This window comes from Callospermophilus lateralis, unplaced genomic scaffold (assembly GCF_048772815.1).
Source record: "Callospermophilus lateralis isolate mCalLat2 unplaced genomic scaffold, mCalLat2.hap1 Scaffold_52, whole genome shotgun sequence".
Taxonomy (NCBI): domain Eukaryota; kingdom Metazoa; phylum Chordata; class Mammalia; order Rodentia; family Sciuridae; genus Callospermophilus; species Callospermophilus lateralis.
Window position 1 is genome coordinate 1008961 of NW_027514454.1, and position 20072 is coordinate 1029032.

General features: G+C 48.7%; 1 protein-coding gene across 1 annotated transcript in view; it reads left to right on the plus strand.

The window, feature by feature from the left end:
- Positions 1-19095, plus strand: part of LOC143390271 (arf-GAP with SH3 domain, ANK repeat and PH domain-containing protein 1-like) — a 34522-nt gene extending 15427 nt beyond the window's left edge. Inside the window, exons 8-11 of the mRNA XM_076842753.2 lie at positions 7142-7211; positions 9294-9352; positions 14018-14140; positions 16627-19095. Of these exons, the coding sequence (XP_076698868.1) occupies positions 7142-7211; positions 9294-9352; positions 14018-14028 (140 nt within the window). The 3' untranslated portion in view covers positions 14029-14140; positions 16627-19095. The remainder of the gene's footprint in view (positions 1-7141; positions 7212-9293; positions 9353-14017; positions 14141-16626) is intronic.
- The last annotated feature ends 977 nt before the right edge of the window (positions 19096-20072 follow it).

Below are 20072 nucleotides of genomic sequence, written 5' to 3' on the forward strand. Positions count from 1 at the left end.
TTGGGCTAATGGTCCAGTGTCCTGCTCTGTAACAACGGAGTTCTCATCCTGTATTATCTGACCATGGAGTGTTCCCTGTTCAGAAAGTCAATGTGCCCACCTGCATAGGGCAAGTTGAGGCACAGAAATGCCAACAAAGAGTCACCCGAGCCAAGGGAATTGTTGAGAGGTACCCAGAGCTGCAATTCCCAGTTTGACCTCTGCCAAAACCACCAAATGCAGGATTCTCCCTGCACTCAGCCTGTGCTAGCACAGGTTTTGAGGGCTCTCGGTACACAATGCCCTGCCTATTTGAATCACACAGAGGCTGTTTTCTGGGAAATGTGAGCTTTATTCAAAACTGTTTTTCAGAGCTTATTCTTCATTGAAAGAGTATTATAAATGAGAGCTGTATTCCTAGGGAGACCCCAAATGGCCTCATAGATCATAAAATAATGGAGAAAAGTTAAAATAAGGCTTTGGAATGAATACTTCTCATCAAAGAGGACCAGTAGCCATAGCAGTAGTAGCACATGTAAGCCAAAGACGCAGGGGACAGAGTTCCCCGCAATGTGTACACTGTGCTGGAACACAGCCTTACACCCCCGCATCCAGCTGCAGGTGTGTAGGGCGAGTACCCTGCCACTGCCTCCCTTGGGTAATGATGTGCCCCATCAGGGTACCATCTGACCATAGCAGAGACTCCCTCTCTGCAACCCAGAGGACACTGAAAACCTCCAAACCAAATAAAATGATGGGGGAAGTGAGTCTGACACAGTTCACATCCCCTAGTTGTGGTTGCTGATGGCATGATGGCCTATCTGGACAGGTGGAACCTGTACCTACTCATACAGCATCTAGGTCACTGAGAATCTGGAATCTGGGCTACAGAACAAACTGACACCAGAGTCCTGGGGGCCCATAGACTCCCCCACCTTCTCCCACTCCCTTCTGTAATTTTGTCTCAAGGGCACAGAGAAATCCATAAAATACACTCTCTGGCTTAGTGCCAAGCATCTCTTGCCTGCCTTGAATAAATTCTAACAAGCCCTCTACCAGCAACCCAGAAGACAAAGACTAAATTTATTTAGTGATTCAGCTGCTGAAACAAGAGCTTAGAGACTTGGCCATAGCAACCGTGGTCAGCTAAGGACAGACTGCTCATCCCTCCCCCTCCAAAAAAGGCCCACGACTGAATGTGGAACCCCTTCCTGCTGTTCGGAGCACGTTCCTCTTGGCTGTGGGTAGCAGGACATGAGGTTTGGGCTATCTGCTGGTAATTCGTGAGGAGTGCAGCTTTCTCATGTCTTCTATGAGGACCTGCAGCATGGCTCTCCTGTGGCTAGGAAACTGGTCGTGTCTAGAGTGGAGTTCCTAGGAGACGTGGGTAAAGACCAGATGATGCTCTGTGCGCACATGGTTCTGTTTTGCGGCCCCGATGTGTCCTTCGCCTCGTCCTGCTCACTGATGGAAGCACTGACGAGGCTGTCTTGGACTGTTGTTCTGGCTGCTCACTCTCCATGGCAAGGAAGCTGTGGTCCTCTGCAGCACAGGTCACCTCCCTGTGAACTTAGGGATCGGAGGGGTAACAGCTTCCAGTGAAACAGAAACAGACACTGGTGACAAAGTCCCCACAAATGAGGGAAGTACATAGGGGAGCAGTAGAAAGAATTCTCCTGAACCCAGGTCAGGAATATTTTCAAGAAATTCCAGCTGCCTCAAAATTCAGAGAAGTTTGACCTAAACTACCACCAGGCAAAGGCCCCTTGTGCTTGAGCATGCTCCCATAAGTCTCAGAAGAACTCAGCCATTCAGAACCCCAAAATCACCTTCCTTAAGCCACCTGCAGCAGAGTTTTGCTGCCTAACCCCTTTCACAGGTGAGGTCCAGAGAGAGTAGAGGAAAGCTACAGAATGGTGTGCACAGGTGTCTCCCGCTCCTGGTGAGCAGCTCTCTCCTGCCCCATGCCTTATGTTTAAAAACAATCCTTAAATTAAAATTATGTGTGGAATTCAGATTTTTTTTTTTTACAGCTACAAGAATGCCTAAAGATTTACACAGTCGGCATCCTATTAGATAAGGAAACTGAGCCCTGGAATGGTTAAGGAATTTACCTCAGGTCACATGGAGGCTGGATAGGATAGAAAATTTAACTGGATCTGTCAGACCACATCTTGCAGTTTCTCCTTTCCTGTGTTGAGGAACATGGTCCATCTTTGTCTTACCTGCTTCACAGGGTTGTCATCAGACTCCAATTAGACAGGGTTGGACTCGTAGCTCAGTGGTAGAGCACTGGTCTAGCACATGTCAGGCACTGGGTTCAATCCTCAGCAGCATATAAAAATAAATTAAAAAAAGGTATTGTGTCCATCTATAACTAAAAAAAAATTTAAATCCCAAGGGCCTGGGGATACAGCTCAGTAGATAGAGTGCTTGCTTCACATGCACAAGGCCCTGGGGTTCAATCCCAAGCACACACACACAAAAAAAAGCATAACCCTGCACTGCTCTGGGAAAACTTATATTCGGATTGTTGGGCTGTGGCAGTAGAGGTACCTGGTGTGGAAGGACGTCGGGGACAGCACAGTGCCACAGAACCCATCTGCACACCAGGGACTTGGAGATACATATTGCCTGCATACGTTTCGTTGATTTGTTGGTTGGGTTTAACTGTTTTTAATAACATGAAGCTTTAGAACTGTGGCTTTCTTTGGTGGTTCAAGTTGGTGCCTTTTGTGTAGCACACGGAACCCCCCGCCTCACTCTAGATCCAGTGGAGATCAGACGAGACGTGTATGAAACATGTAGCTCAGTGCGTGGCACCTGGGCTCCGAGAGGGGTTCCACTGCTGGCACTGGTACCTCTGCAACGCCACAGCTATTAGCAGGAAATCCTCACAGGTGCTTCAAGTAGTGAGACCCACACTGTGTAGGCACTTCCACTCCAAGAAAGGATTTGTTAAGAAAATGAAAAATCTGATCCCAAGAAACATAACGTACTTTAAAGGATTAACCTTTCAAGCTGTGGAGAGGGGAACAACTGATGTGTGAATTACAGTTCCCGCCTGTCGGCTGACAACCGCTCCTGAAGTCAGGCTCTGTGTTGCCTCTGGTGTGGCCTGTCAGTCAGCCCTGACAGCCAGCCCTGAATTGCTCACATGTTTTCTGCCTCAAGCAGGCTCTCGCCTCGGTCTGAAAAGCCAGCAGACCATCTGGCATGGTGCCCAGCATCATAGTAAAAGAATCGAGAGATAAACAAACCCCTGAGGCATCTCAGTCCATGTCAAGCCGGACACACTGCCTGGGCAGCTGTGAACATGTGAGAAGCCTTCAGACTTCATCTTCTCTTCTTCCAAAAAGCTGCCTGTCCCTTGCCCCACAAAAAAAAGACTGATCCTTGTCCACCAGGGCAGTCCTGCCTCTGTGTGTCTCATCTAGCCTGAGAGATCCTGCTGAGTGTCAGTGTTCATCTGAAAAATAAGGATTGGGTGTCCAGCCTGCAGGGCCACTGCAGAGAGCACGCTGAGCACTCAGTAAATGGGAGTTTTATCTTTCTCGCCTCAAGTGTTCATTCCAGGGGCCAGAACATTAGAGGAGTGCAGAAGCTGGCACTCCAGGGGAGAGAAACCCATGGAATATGCCATCGGGGCCAGTAGGGGGTGCTGCTTGCAGTTCTGAAGAGGGGCACGGAAGTCTTCATGCACTGTCCAGGTGAGGAGACATAGCTCCTCAATGACAGGCCACAGGATGCTGCCTTCACATGCAGAATGCACAGCAGTTGCCATTCATGTCCATGTTTAAAGCATGAATAACGAAGAATCAGTGAAGGCACGTCCCAAAAGTAGGTGGCCAGAGCAAGGAGAAGCTAAGCTTTCTGTCCCAGAGAGTCACCTTGCTGAAAGCCTGGGTGTGAAATGGCTGCAGCAGCTGTGCCCAATAGCTGGGCTGGGATTCCCACAGTGCTTCTCCCACTTTTCTCAGAGTTTATAGCAGCAGTTTCAGAGGTCAGGGCCAGTGGAGCAGGCACACGCCTCAGCTCCCTGCAGGGGCCCACCATGAGGAGTGTACAGCCCTGGGAATGCAGAGGCATTTGGGAAGTGTCCATCAGGAGCATCAGTCCCGTGGTGGTGACTCCACAGTTTCCTGGGAATTTTAATCTCCTCACTGCTGCCCATGGGCCATCGACTTGGATTCATATTGGATTTGTGTTTGGGGTTGTTTTGCTTTTGTCTTGGCCCTTGTCAGTTACCCCATCCTTTCTAAACTATTGCACACTAGTGACCTTGCCCCGGCTGAGAACATTGTGACTTTTGCCCTCAGCAGTGGCCACTGACTCAGGCCTTCTGAGTCTCCTGACCACCAGGGTATGTAGGGGATGCAGAGGAAATCCTGTTGTGCTTGCCTTTAGGAATGTGTGAGCAATTGTTAAAAGAACCCACCCAAGGCCCCTCGAATCTGAGACTTTCTCTTATCACTGGAGTCAGGCATTGTGTTGCCTCTTGGTGGCCTGTCGGTCAGCTCCGGTTGTCAGTCCATCATAGACGGAGACTGAAAAACAAATGAGTACTGGTGCTGTTTTCTGTGTAGAGATGGGCCAGCAGTGGTGTGCTCTCAGGCACAGGCATCCCTCTGCCATGCTGGAACTGGCTGGCCCTGTCACTGACTTACTGACATGTCCCAGCACTCACCTTGCCGTGCCCACTTCCCCATCTGAACATGAACATGATAACCACATGTTCTACATAGTCTGGAAGCCCAAGTTCTGATCTCGGTTCCACCATTCCACGCCTAAGTGACCTCTGGGAATCACTAACATTCCTCACCTTTGGCCACTGGGATTTAAAATTATCTGTTATTATTCTAAAAGATAAGGGACTCTTGTTGCCCCAGTTCACCAATGAGGAAATTGAAGCAGAGAAGTTGCTTAAAGTCACGAATCCAGAAACTTCAGAACTGGGATTTGAACCCCTTTCTGACTGCAGGCCTGTCTACTAGTCCATCATTTTAGAAGACTCCTGGGTCCTCCCTGGGCCAAGTCCTCCAGGCCATTCACTGCTGGGCTAATGTCCTCTGCCTTTCCCACAAATTCCCATCCTGCAGCTTCTGAGCTGTATAGTAAGTGACCAGGAGTCTTGGCTACAAGGTCTCCAGTTGTCCGGCCATGGCCTCCTCCAGGTCTCTCCTGCACACACCTGTGCAATTCACCCACAGCCTTTTCCAGGTTGCACGGAGAAAGAAAAAAGGACTGAACTGCTGCCATCATTTTTGCTCCTCTTCCTTTTAGTGCTGTCTTATTTTTAGGAATGTTTCTAAGCCAGGCTTTTCTTCGGGCACAGCAGGTGGCCTTTGCCTAGCTGTGAGATTCAAGAGTGGAAGGGGACAGAAAGAAAAGAAAGAGCAGAGCTACAGAGGCATCAAAACAGTGTCTTTGAAGAGTGGCACGTCATCTTGGGTGGCCAGAAAGGAAGATTAAATGCACGTGGGACCAGACCACAGCCATGATAACTCACCTATGTGACTTCAGAGAGAAAGACAACAGTAGAGCCAAGGGGTTCAGTCTGCTGGTCTCCAAGTTACTCGTGCCTTTCACATGTAAAAAAGTGAATTAATATCCATTGTTGGAAGTGTTTCCACCTGGAGAGGGAATCCATGGATGTGACTTTTTGATAGTTAGGGCTTATTTCAGTCTGAAAGGGTAGAATTTGATATCCAGGACTGTAGACTCAGTACTGAGCATGATGCTGGGGCGGGGGGGGGAGGGGGAAGGGGAGAAAGCCTACCTTAAAGCAATCAGTTCAGATTTTACAAGAGATCCCAAAGAAGTTCTCCATTATCATGTTACAGGCTCATGGATACACTGGTGGTTAGCAGTATGTTATCAAAGTTAAACAGCACTGGTTTGAAAGTCTTTGATGCTGGCAATGCAGTTGAACTTACGTCTTTGTGTATACATACCCTAGAATCGGGGACATTCCCTTCAAGAGGCCCCAGCACTGCCAAGCCCTCCTGATTGAACAGGTTCTGTAAGCCTGGGAGGGTGGAGGGTGAGGTTTAGTGTCCAGACCTGGAGGTGGTCTCCATGGCTCTGACCTGCTACTTCACCTTGGGCAATTTTGCTTCTCTTCATGGTTCACCAAGTGTAAAAGAGAGAGGGTGATTATATTACTTCTCATAGGCACGATTACCTTGAGACACTTGGTATATTGCCTTGCTCACAGTAAGTTCTCAATAAATGTAGTTTCTGTGATTAATGTTACCATTGGGGCATCATGAAGGGTGGCAAAGAGCACATAGATTTGTGTCAGGACTCCAGGGCATTTTGAGATAGGGTCTCATAAGTTGCTGATGCTGGCCTCAATCTTCGAATCCTCCTACCTCAGCCTCCTGAGTTGCTGGGGTTATAGATGTGCGCCAGCAAGCCACTTTTATTCTAACTGGTCTTTGACTTCCTCTGGGCAGAACCACACTTACATTCACCTGCGGGCCTCTGGTTTTGCCACTCCCCATGAGGGAGTTCATGTGCCATGACCTCCAAGGCGGATAGTCCCTGCCCACCCCTGCCACTTAGGCTGCAGACACCCATTTCCTCTGGATTTTCACAGTAGCCAACCTGACTGTCTTTGTTTCATTTCGAGTTAATAGTTGCCACCTATGAGGCTCCCAGGAACAGTGGCATTTCATGTGCCTCCATGCCCACACTTCACACTCATGCTTTGCATATAGTAGGTGCTTAAGAAATGTTAAAATATGGATGAATAACGAGTCAGTGGCTCAGGGCCATCACTGTCATCAGCACCCTCCTTATTGTGTCCACAGTGTGGGGGTCGAGTGTGTCATCTGAGTGTGGTTACCAGGGGCAACCTCTACGTGAACTTGACACTTTACTGTTTTCTTCCTGTGCCCCCAGTCTGAGGCCAGGATCTGAGCCAATGGGACACCAGGTCCTGTGACCTTAGAGGCGTTGTCCAAAACCAGGCTGCTTCCCTGTGACGTGCTCCTCCACTCGTAATAAAAACACCAACCCCAAAACAATGCTTCGTTTTGTTTTAATGCCCCAAACACATACAGCCAAAAGGCTGAGGTCTCTTAAATACCTTTGTGGAACCTCAGGGATCCCACCTGTTTGCAGAAGCCGTACATTCCCTATCTGATTTCCCTCGTAGGTACCGATGTGGGTCCATCATCTTCAAGTAAGACAGCGAACAAGTTTGAGGGGCTGTCTCAACAATCCAGGTAAGCCCTCTGAGCTCCTGGTTGGACTTGGAGTTGCGATGGGCAGGATTCTGCAGGTGGCTGAGGCTGTGTTCCCAGTGCCACTCAAGGTGTGGTCGTTGGCATTGTGGCTCACGAGGAGAGGCTGGGCATCCACTCTTGGGGATCCTGTCCTGCATGGGGCACTCCATCCATGGGCAGCGCAGCCTCGTGGCCCTGTGGTCAGAGTCAGAAGAGGGTCTGTGATGGCGCTCCTGCCAGACGAGCTTTACTGTTGCTTCTGATGTTTTAATTCTGTGATTTTGTTATGTCCCCCTCCACCTGTTCACAGACTTGGAAATTGGAAAAGATTCTCCTCAGGGAAATCTGGAAGCCAGAGCTTTTCAAACACAAAACCTCTTTCTAGATTGGCTGTTTGTAAGATTTTTGTAGGTGGGGCTAACCCTGGTTCCTTTCTTCCCTCCTTTCCCTGAAGGGGGACAGCTAAAAGCCATACTGTTTATCCAGCCCACCCCAAAGGGTTTTCTCTGTAGAGGTGCACCCCAAATATCAGACACAAAGAACCACTTCCAGACCCTCAGGAGAAAGAATCAGCCGGTGTGCCAGGGCCATTTTGTAGGGTTTAGCAAAGAAAAAAAAAACCCTTTTCTCTTAATGCTGCCATCACATTTGACCCCTGTATCCCTGTGGGATGAACCCAATCACCATTATCCTCAGCTTCACAGATGAGGAGACTGAGGTTCACAGCAGCATGAATATCAGAGCTGGCTGGTTCCACACCCTGCTCCCAACTTTATCCTCACTTGGTCCTCCTCCACCCCTGCTCAGGGGGCCAGAGAGGGGAGGGTGACACAGAGAAAGCACTTGCAATGGCCAGGCTTGTTGTAAACCAGAGCCGGTTGGCAGTCTCTGCGTTCTCAGTCCTCCGCACACATGGCCACACACTTGTGCACACAGCACTGGCCCTGTGCTCACTTGTGATAGGAAGCTGAAGGTGCAGGCTGGGTGTTGGTCCAGAGTCTCCGTGGAAGGACCATCCGTCTAGACCTTGGCCCTGGCCTTGGTGGCATGACCAGGAGGAACCATGGGTCGAGGTCCTTGAGAAGATGCCAAGGCAGAACATGAGAAAACACACTGCAGAATGTTGGAAGCAAAGCCCTCCAGCACTTACGCTCCTTGTTCAGTAGTGACCGTCTGGACAGGGTTGCCCTCCAGGCCGCAGGGGTGGGAGGATTGACAGGGAGCTACACAGGGGCAGTAGGACCGAGGTGTACAGGGGCCACATCAAAGGAACAAGTGCCTCGTCCTCTTCTCCTTGACTCGGTTGCTTGGTTGGAAGACTTGGCCATTTTTTTTCCTTTCAATGCAGTTAGGACAGCAGGAAGAGAAAGCAGCTGGTCAGAGGCCAGGAAGGGGGCATGGGATCAGGAAAAGGTCCTCAGCAAGGGCTGCTTAGGCTGGTGGCTGCTGTTGCTTCTCGGGAGCGCAATGCCCCTGGGGTGCTCAGGGTCACCGCAGCATCTCCTTAGAGGGAAACAGTAGCTGCCTGGCGCTACTGCGCGTGGAGCAGACTTCTACTCCGGGCACTTGGGCATTTCCCCTGCATGTCCTCCGGAGGGCCAGCCTGAGGCTTGGAGGCCAGGCCATCTGGCGTGGAGGAGGAAGGGGCTGAATTTCCACTGTCCTCCACTGGCCCAGGGACCTTCTGCTAGCTAGTGACACTCCATGTACCTCAACGTCCTCATCTGAAGATGAGGTGACAAGGGCTGCTTCATGGGAGCTGATGAGGCAGGGTGCTGTGGTCAGTACGTGACGGTCACAGCTTGTGGTGGCCAAGTGCTTTCATGCACGTTATTCCTCAAACAATAAGAGCTCTGAGGCAGAGTGTGGCTTTATCAAACTCCTTGGCTTCGGGATCCCCAACCCTTTCCCATGCTTCTCAACCAGGCAAAAGGAAGTCCTGAAAATAGAGTAATATTTGGTTGAATTCTGAAAGAATCCTCTAGGTAATTCTGTAAATGCTTCGATTTCTTTGAATAATATTATAGAACTACTGATATTATAGAACTTCTAGATCCTAAATGGTTGTTATTTCTTGGTCAGCACCGGTTCTGCAAAGACTGCCCTTGGCCCAAGAGTTCTTCCTAAACTACCTCAGAAAGGTAAGGCTTTTCTCTTTTCTATGTTCACATGAAATTGAAGTGTCCCTGCACTTTCCCAAGGGACAGAGGTCTCATCTCTTGTTCATTGATCTGTCCAAAATGCCTAGAGCAACACCTTGCACATAGGAGGTGCCAGTAAATACTTGATTTTTAAAAGGTTATAAATTTATTTATAAATTCAAAATCTGTGACTAGCAAAACGCTGTAGTTTTTCATTTAAAAAAATACCTTTCCAGAAGACACCGTCATGATCTCCAAGTCTCTCCCCTCTGGGACACTTGAGCAGACAGACCTGGGGAGTAGTACTGGCTCTTCCACTTCCTAGCTGTGACCTCAGGCCAGTGACCTGGTAGCCTCACACACCTCAGCTCTAAAGTGGGGAATGATGCCTACTTCATGGAGTTTATAGAACAGAGTGCAGTCATGCTCAGAGGGCCCCCAGCAGGTGGGTGGCAACAGGACCCCCACTAGGATGGCATCTGTCATGCCATAGAAAGGCACAAGCTCTGCACAGGACAGAAGGCAGGTCTGCCAATGCTGCTCTGCAGCAGAGACACTCCACTCTGACCAGGTCTTCTTCAGACCTAAACAGAGTTTTCCTCCACAAACCAAAATTTCAGACTTCTAGTGCAGCGCCAGCCTTGCCCTCAGACCTGCGGAGCCCATCAGACGTTTGCTTCCCTTTCCTGGGAGCCCAAGGCCAGCATCAGCATAGGTCCTGGCAGAGCAGGGGAGCTACTCTGGACTGCTGGTGCCTGGGGCCAACTTCTGACCCTGTCCCATGTTCTGCAGCCTAGTTAGAGTAGAAGTCAGTGTAGAGGAGTTAGAATTTGCCACTCTCTAAAGTTCTTCAGCCTAGTGGCCATTTGGAAGGACATCAGCAGAAGGGGCCGACTCCCTGTCAGGAGGGGGTGTCTCAAGTGGCTGCTGACTCATCATCCATGGAGCAGTGAGGGAGCTTTCCCAGAATTTGCTGAGTCTCTCTCTAGAGTTAGGTTTTATTGGTGACAGTGTTCATTTTTATCCTGGTCTCAAGAGCTTGAGCCGAGTTTGCTAGGCACTGTCCTCCACCTTCAGGCTTCCCAGCTTCTGACCTGTGTCTCTCGCCTGTTACCCCTGAGTCCCTCTCCCTGCCTCCCAGCAGACTTTTCCTGCACCCAGACCAAATGTCCACCTAGGCTGCTGCTGCCTGCTCCCCGTCCCCACCCCTCCATGCCTCCCATCCCTCCTGTGCCGTTTTCTGCTCTCTCACCTGCACCTGTCCTGACAGCTAGACCAGGAATAGGGTAACGTAGCCTCCCAGACACTTGTCACTCATCTCCAGCACTTCCCAGTTTATACCTGATCCCATTCTGTATATATCCCTATCCACTGGCCCCTAGTAGTTCTGCAGCAGACCCCAAACATGTGATTTCATTCATATGCAATTCATCCTCACATATAAAAGGTTAAAAATTCCTGAATATCATCAACTACACAGTGTTCACATGTCCAATTAACTAGCAAATTTTTTATGAATTATTTGAATAAGAATCAAGATGAAGTCTACACATTAGATTGATTGATCTGTCTTCTAAGTTTCTTGGACCAAAGTTTTCCCTCTTGGCCTATTTTGTTTCTGTAATAGGATACCTGGGGCTGAATACCTTTATAAAGAAAAAAGGTTATTTGGATCTGTAGTGCTCAAGGTGCAATGTTTGGCAGTGCATCTGGTGATGGTCTTACTTCTGACAGAGTCCCAAGGTGATAAAGGCTCACAGGTCTAGAGTCAGGAAGCAGGCTTGTGAGAGCAGGCATCACGTCCTCAGCGACTCTTCATTAGGATTAGTCACAGGGGCTCCACCCTGATGACTTTAACCCTGATCACCTCCTAGAGCCTCCATCTCCTAGCGCCACAGTCAGGGTAAGTCCCCACCCTCATAATATCTCCCAGTGGGAGTTATGTTTCAGCACAGAGAGCACTGGGGAATGCTCAAACCAAGATTTCTGTTTCCTATCTCTGGAGCCTGAACAGAAATGATATTATTACTCTCACAGAAGACTCACCGCCTGCCAGGTCCCATCTGCCAGGTCCCATCAGTCAATTCTTTACACATATTAACTCATGTAATCTTCATGAACCCTTTGAACTAGGGTTTTAGAGATGAAGACACTGAGGCACAGAGATTGGGTGATTCTCCCAAGGTCACACAGCTAGTTAATGTTGAGCTTGACTTGAAGACGTGTCTGAATGCCGTAAGTGCTGCTCTGCAGAGCTGTGCAAGGCTGTGAGTGGCTCAGTAAGTTGTCCCCGCTGAGCCTTGCAGCATGTGCAGCTGGTGAGGGAACGGGGAGAAGCCCTTCCAGGCACATTGGGTAGGGAGACAGTTGCAGTGTTGGGATTCCAGTCCCCTATTCTGTGTCAAATGACATCCTCAGTGTACGTGTGCACAGTGCGGGAGGAGGTCGGGTGGGCAGAGGGACCTCTCTCTTACCTACTGCGTGAATCATATAAAAAAAATAGGAAGTAAATTATAACAGCCACAGAATTGATAGAATTCCCCTTCAAAATTACATCTGTGCTACCCGTAAAGAATTTTAATAGCTCAGCAAGTACTCTTGCTCAAACAGTATATTGATAAAAATCTCGTTTGTAGAAAACACACAGAAAAATCAGAAGGACACATAATAAAATGGCTACCTGTAGAGGTAGTCTTATGGGGCAGTTTTCTTTTCAACTGTGCTTTCCAATTTTCTGGGAATAGTATCCTTTTAAGGGGGTTTTAAATTCTGAATTAAGGTGGCCCTCAGGCCACGCAGCACAAGCGCTGCTGCTCTCTGGAGAACCTGAGGGCAGCACTGCTGCTTTTCCCCAGGATCATGGACTTTCCAGCTTCCTCCTCGCACCTGGCCAAGAACTGCAGCCCAGGCTTGGGCCTGGCCCTGGCTTGGTCCCCGCGAGTGCTCCCTGGAGATGACTCCACTGAGGTGCTTGTGCCTCCTGCTGATGACGCGATGCCTACCCCTTCAGTTCTCATGGGAGAGCAGTTTCCCTCTCGGGTCCTGAGTAGCTCCTCAGCCAGTGCTGCTCATGCCTTCCTAGGGGGGGAAGTCCACCACCCTTCCACAGGTGGGCTTTGAGGAAGTGTCAGCCTTCTGCCATTCTGTCAGAGCCATATTCCTCCTCTGTAGTGCATCATTTTTATTTTACCACAACATGGCTTTCTCCACCATCTCTGTGGAAAGGTGATGCTCCAGGGAGATGTGCAGTACTCTGCCCTGTGCACGGCTGCACCCCACGGCCCTGCACCTCAGGTGAGGGGCACAGTTACTGTGGAAACCCAGAGTCCTCCCGCTGTGCAGATAGCCCCATCCGCTCATTTTATTGTAAAACATGTTAGAGTAAAAGTGTATCCATGGTTTATACTGTAACCCCAGCGACTCAGGAGGCTGAGGAAGGAGGATCACATGTTTGAGGCCAGCCTGGGCAGCCTAGTGAGATTCTGTCTCAAAAGAATAAAGGTCTGAGGATGTTGCTCAGTGGTACAGTGTCCCTGGGTTCGACCCCCAGTGCTATAAAAAAAAAAAAAGTTTCACGTGAGTACCAAAGGAAAGGTAAGAAAAATAAATCATCCTCCCATGGATTTGAGACCAGCCTGGCTAGCATCATAGATGCTCTTCCTTGTCTTCAGGAGGACGCTACCCCTAGTCCAAAGCACTGCCGATGGCCTCACCAGCTTTTTGATTTGTACAGTTCCAGTTGATGCTGGGAGCTTTGCAGTCAAGCCATCTCATTTAATCCTTTCCATTTTAAATGAGCACATCATGGGCCTTCTTGGTTGCTTCTCAGTTGCTTGCAGAGTCTGCTGCCACCATAGTTCTGCCAGGTTTCCCAGACCCCACCATGGCCCTGGCAGGGAGCTCAGGCCTGGCTCATCCAGGGCAGAGTGAGGAGGCAGAGAGGGAGAGTCACCAGACCCAAACACTTCAGAGAGACAGCTTGCCCTTTTTATTACTGATTATTTTATTAGCTGGGTGCTAAAAGTTTTCTTTAGAAGGTAAGGTCTCTGTTTTCGTCTTTCTGTTTACAAAGAACTGGAAGCCCAGCCAACGAAAGCCTAAGTCAGAACTGGCCAGAAGTTATAATGGTGCATGAGCTCGAATCCACCCGGCCGGGCTGATCCTGCTGGGGGTAGCCCACATGTTCTGACCTGCTGTTTTGCATGAGGGGATGGTGAAATTTGTTGATGCTGCACATTCAGTGTGCAGAAGCTGCACATTTTGCTTTACATCATGTTTCCTAAAAACATTTTTAGACTCCGCTGTCATTTCTGCAAGATGCTGTTGCCAGTGGGGGAGGGCAGGGTGCTTCATGTGTTTTAGGGAAGTTGAATTTCGATTCCTGCCTACATGATGTGATTTTTAGTGAAAATAACTTGGCAGTGGCCAATCCCTAACTGGGCACTAGCCTGCTCCTGATGGAGGAAGGGCCCGTCATTCCTCAAGAGCACACAGTGGTATGCTGGGTGCCTGGCAGACACTCCCCTCCACGCACACACCCTTGAGAAAATCAAGGCTCGGTGAGGTCCAGTCGCTTGCCCCACATCACCCGTCCACCTAAAGAGCACCATGCTCTTCACCCCTATAGCCTGTTCTTCCAGCTAAAACCCAGTTTCTGTATTGAAGGGGAAGAATAAAGTGAGGCGCGTGAAGACCATTTACAACTGCCAGGCAGACAATGACGACGAGCTCACCTTCATCGAGGGAGAAGTAATTATTGTCACAGGGGAAGAGGACCAGGAGTGGTGGGTATGTACATTTGGTCCCTCCATTCAGTCACCAACCACACCCTGGCAGATGACATGTGGGGACCTGCAGACCCTGCAGTCATAAAGCATCCCTCATGCACAGAGAGCCTGCCAGCTGCGACAATGGCCCGTGAGCCTTTTACACTTGATCCTTCCGCATGGTACCTCCCTTCAGAAGTGGGTCAAGGAAATGAACGCATGTATGTGATTTCCCAAGGTACCATACAGCCCACTGTGCGCTGTAGGCATCTTTAAATATTCAGATGCAGAGCTCAAGCTCAGGAAAGTCAGGCACATTGCCGAGGCCAGGCGGATGATACACAGGCAGTCGGGTCTCCGAGTCGCTCCAGAGCTCGAAGCCTGTGCTTTGTTCCCCTTGCATGCTGTCCCCCAGCTGGGAGCCAGAAGGCGGAGGTGCAGGACATGCTCAACTGTTTGTGGTGCTTGGCCCTCGGGCTCAGTCTTTAGTCCTTTCTGGGGTTCCCAGTTTGTAAAGAGGACTTGCAGTAGCTTCATCACATAATTCTAGAAGATAAAATGAAAATATCTGTGAAAACTCTCCTCACATTAAGACCTGCTGCTCAGGTATGTGTAAGGGAAGGCACCCTTGTCCTCTCCACTCAGCTCTTTGGAGGCCTATAGGCACCGTCGCACTGGTCGCTTCTCAGGCTGATCAGAAAGTGTCTCCCCAGGACGACTGCCAGGCCAAGGTGCAGCAGACGGTCACCTCAAACTTTTCTGGTTGAGAGTTTCCCACCTTCAGCATGGAAATCCTCCTTCTTTGGCAGCATGAGTCCCCTCCTCCCAAGAGGGGCTCAGTTCTGTGGTTCACAGTTGGGCCAGCAAAACCTGTGGCTGCCCAGAACACCCCCTCACGTGTGTGCCTGGCCTGTGCAAGCCTGGCACATGCAAATGTGCACACTCACCTTGGCTCCTCCTCCCCTGGGCCTGTGGGCAGTGGTTTTGCTGGACTGGAACAATGGTTTTTACTGGGAGGTTTGCAAGATCTGGAGAAACCTTGACTGTCAGGACCTGGGAAAGATGCTTGCTGTGGGCATGTTGTGGGAAGAAGCCGAAGTGATGCCCACACCTTGCCATGCGCAGGGAGCCACGCAGCAGAGATGTCAGCACTGAGGTCAGGAAACCCTGGGCTGAGGTGGCAGGTGTCCTCTTCTCTCCTGGGACAGGATGAGCTGGGGCAGGCCCAGGGGCCTCCAGCCTCTGTTGGCAGAGGCAGGCCAACCCCCAGCATGCAGCCTGGAGAGCCAATGTGCACAAGGCCAAGGAGATGAACTCTGAGGTCTCCAGCAGGAGTCAGTCACCATCTCTGTGGCTTTAGGGGAAGCATGTCCCTCCTGTAAACCTATTTCCTCTGAAAACCGGGACCTGATTAATCCTCCCTCACAAGGATGTCACCAAACTCACTTTGCTGTAGTGTGATCAAGCAGCCATCGTAGTCTTTGCTAAGGACGGGTGACTCCAGCAGAGACGAGTCTGTGTTAGTGTGTTCAGCATTGTTCCTGGGAGAAGTTCTCTGAGCCAACAGCACATGTCCAGCCAGACATGAATGTCACCATGCATCCCCATGGTGACATGCCACCCACAGAACCCTCGTACTGCGTGGTTTCAGCTGAGCGCTCGTGGCGTAGGTAGGCCACATCTTAACCATTGACTGCATATCCAGGATAAGGGATCAGTAGTACCGATGGCCTCCACCGCCACAGGCCTGGTCGGTAAAGGAGCTGGTTATAGGCTAGACAGTTCTTGGCTCCCACTCTCTGGGCAGTTGGTACTTCATGCAGAGAAAACGAGAGCTGGCCTGACTCATCCTGTCCCATGCTTCAACCACCCTGTGTATTTGCCATTTAAAGCCAGCATGAGTGGTCTTGTCTTTCCTGCTGTCGAGGGCTCCTGATGTAGTTCTCTTTGATGTGATTAACACTGACCTAATAGAGGTGACGAGAAGATCTTTGCAGGCAGCCTGGCTTGCAGCCTTGTGTAGCAACAGTACGGTTGACCTCAGCCTCAGACTCCCACAATATCCTCCCCCAGAGTAGCCAGAGGACAAACAATGGGCATGTAGCAGCTTTTCCCATGTAGTTTGTGTTTTTTAAAGTAATCTCACAAGCCTGAGAAGGGCTTTTCTGGTGCCCTGTTTTACAGTTGAGAGGCTTAGCAAGGTGTGTCTGACCCCCACCTCCTCCCCATCTGGAAAGCAGAAGCACCCGCTCAGAACATGGATCGTGAAGTCTGGGCTGGAGGGAGGCCTTGGGCAGGCTGTTCCAACTCTCTGGGAACTCCATGGGGGCAGGCAGAAGTGCCCTTCTGTTGTTTTTTGCATAGTTTCTGTGGTTCACAAAGGATAGAGAAATGTGTCTGGGTCCACCCCAGGGCTCTGGGTTCTGGGGCTGGGCTCTTACCCCTTGGACTTGTCCCAGGGCAGCTTCCTGCTGCCTCCAGCCTGACCACTATCTTTTTCCTTTGCAGATTGGACACATCGAAGGACAGCGTGAAAGGAAGGGGGTCTTTCCAGTGTCCTTAGTTCACATCCTGTCCGGCTAGCAGAAAGCAGAACCTTATGGTTGTCTCCATCCTCCATTCCAGACTTCTGCTTCCATGCCACCCTGTGCACAGTGTGTGTATAGCTGCTGTTACAGAATAGGAAACTCCTCGAGGGCCACCTCGGGAGGGGAACAGAGTATGTATTGTAAATATCCTGTGGTCTTCTGCCTTTGCCAGTATGAGGGTAGCCTCGGGGCCTCGTGCGCCTTGCTGGTTTGCCAAAGCCGTCCTTGGCACCTAGCACTTACATCTCTCTCTATCTGCGCTGTTTTACAAGCAAGCAAAAATAAATAAATAAATAAATAAACCAACTACAACAAAAAACCAGGAGTGTAGGAATTGTTGGCTTTGAAAGTAGAGTGGTTTCTGTTCAGCATATTGAAGGGCCTAGAGTCTACTCTGCTCCTTACAGTGCAGTATTCTCAATCTTGTTACTGAAAATGCAGCATTAGCAAAGAGGTGGGTTCTGTTCTCCAGGTGAAACTTCTAGTTAGCTCCATGACAGACCAGCCTGTAGTTATCTGTGTACACAGTTTACAGCTACAAAAACCTACTTTGGTATTTATTACAGACAAGTGCTCAGTTAAATATGTTACTCCTTCAGCAAATGTTCACTGACACAAAACTCTTTATTTGGCATTTTACAATGCACACAGCCTCATGCAAGTTGAGACAAGTGGATTTATACTGTCTTATGATGATGAGTGCCCACCCTTGAGATATTACCTCATTATGCAAAAATAACATATTCTTCATGCCTATTTTGACAAAGTTTAAAATATGTCTGATGAAGATGAACTTTCAGGAACCAAGGACTGCCAGAAAATATTAGCCTCTACATTATGCATGCATTTAGAAGCTTATACCTGAAATCTTGCCTTTTATAAAGAAATAAATAGTATGAATAAGTTGAACTGTAAATTTTTTAAACTTGATTGCCATTAAAGCAGAAATTATAAGGTTGCAACTATATCTGTTTGTAGTCAGTCATTCAACTCTCTCAAAGAGTGTGAATTTACATAATGTATTATGAATCGGCATTCCTCAATTATGTTGAAGCATCTAAAGTGTTGGTTTTAATTTATTTTCTTAGTTTTGTTCTTGGATAAATTTACTTTTAAAAGACTATTCCAAATGGAGAATTTAAAAGTCAGCCATTCACACAGTGTTTCCAGAGTAGGATCCAGGTGCTGAAACCAAGCTCTTCTGCTCTTCTTCATACACTAGTGTTCCCATCTGAAGCGCCAGCCACTAGACAGTTCCCTTTGAAGTCAATTCATAACCAAGTTTTGGAAGCTGCTATGAATTGCACTGTGAAAAAGCTCTCCCTGCAAGGAGTCTGTCTCTGTTTCTCTGTCACTTGTGCTCTTTCTCTCTCTCTCATTTTGCTTTCATCCCAGCCTTGCTTATCAGACCATTAAGAACATTGTGTTTTGATCTTTGGCATCAGTCTGAATTTTGGAAAAGAATACAGCAGTCGTATTCCACAACCAGTGGGGCTGTCCTTGATTCTAAGGCTCGTGTCATTCTGATGTTCCATTTGCTTAAACTGCTATTTTGGCAACAGCACAGAAAACTTAATATTTTTAAGCAGATAATCTTAGCCGTGAATGAGAAATGTTAATTTCACAGAAGCACAATTCCCAACCAAATCCATAGGAAAAATCCTCTTTCATAGTCACAGTGCTCAGTAAATATTTAGTTCTGCTTAAGTGGTTACTATGAAAACTTTGAGTAGCCACCTGAAGAATAAACCTTGCATGGCATACTTGAGAAATATTTTATCAGCTACTATTGGAAACTGATTTTAAGCAATTGCTTCCTCAGCATCAGGGCTCACGTGCATTCCCGCACCTAACCCAGAATGTGAGGGAGGCACCAGGCCACATGCTGATGTGTGACTGGCTGTGCCAGCAGCCTCAGCATTTAAGCCACACTGGTGTCAGGACAGGAAGTCAGCATCTGAGGCTGCCCTGGGTCCCAGCTCATTCATTCGCAATTTGAAGTTGCAGTAGAGAGCCGTTCTTCATTGTGGCCAGACTATTTGCAACTCATCTGAAAATAAACTAGTTATTTTAAATACACACACAAGCTCCGTCTAGAGTTATGTGGAGGCGATGTCTATTCTGTTTCCCCTATTGTAGAAACTCTCACAGATGCATTTTTCATACCTTTTTTTTTCTCCTCCTCCTCTCTGGTTTTGTTTTCCATGAGGAATTTGAATTCTCTCTAATCCAGTTTACTGTGGGACATAGGAAAACTAGATAGAAAAACCATTGGCAATCTTGTTGAGTTTAAATCTGACCTCGTTCTTAAACTCAGTGAAGAGCCATGATCTGCCATTTTGTACATGATATAGTATTTTGAAGGAATGGGACCTTACCAAAAAAAAAAAAAAAAAACAGCAAATTAGTTCTTTTTTTCCCCAGAGGAGAAAGTAATGTTCTGCAAGTAGTGTGTGTCTATTTGACTGTTGAACAGCAATTGCTATTTATTTTGTATTGCCTAAAACTTCAACGTGTTGTATAGGAATCCCATAGTGCCACTAGTTAATTTCCGAATCCTCATCTGGATGTTACCATCAAACATCAGTACACTTTTCATTTCACATGTATTTAATGTGACCGTTTTTCAGTACTGTATGTGTTAATTTCTACTTTTTTAATACTTAAAATTGCTTTTAAATAAACATTCTCAGTTGACCCCAAACATCTGCAGTGAGACCATTTTGTGAATTGTCCACTCCTTCAGACTGGAGAAGATCAGGACTTCATCGGCTTTACTCTGGAGGAAAGAATGATACTGGTCATCTTACCTCCTGTGAACAGTGTGTGGCACTGTGAACAGGACAGGAAGGAGAGGGGGGCCCCTCTGTGTCCCGGGGTGACATGCTGATGCAGCCGCAGCTCTAGGTGCCCAGCAACGTGCCACACAGTGCTTCTGTCGGCAGCTGTCACTCCTAGTGCTGCCCTGAGGTGGGGTGGAGCAGCTCAGGCCCAGGTCCTCTGCCTACAGCGTCTGGCTAAGTCCCCAGTGACCCCCTACAGGGGCACTGACCTCTCATTTCACAAACTTGGAAATGAAACTTGGAGAGATTCGTGGCTCCAAAATCACTGAGTCAGTGCATACAAGTGGTTCTGGCTACCATGGCAGAAATCTGATCCATGGTAGACCATGGAAGATGTCTGCTACACGAAGTTCTAGCCAGGGAGCGACCACAGCATCAAAGATTCTGAAGCGCTGGTCTCCACGTTCTTTCTCCTTCCTTCCTGAAAGTTGGTAACCTCAGGTCTGTCCACACAGCTAGTGTGGGAAACCCAACACACACTGTGTGGCTGGAGGAAGGGGCTTTGGCAGGGAATCGGTGAATT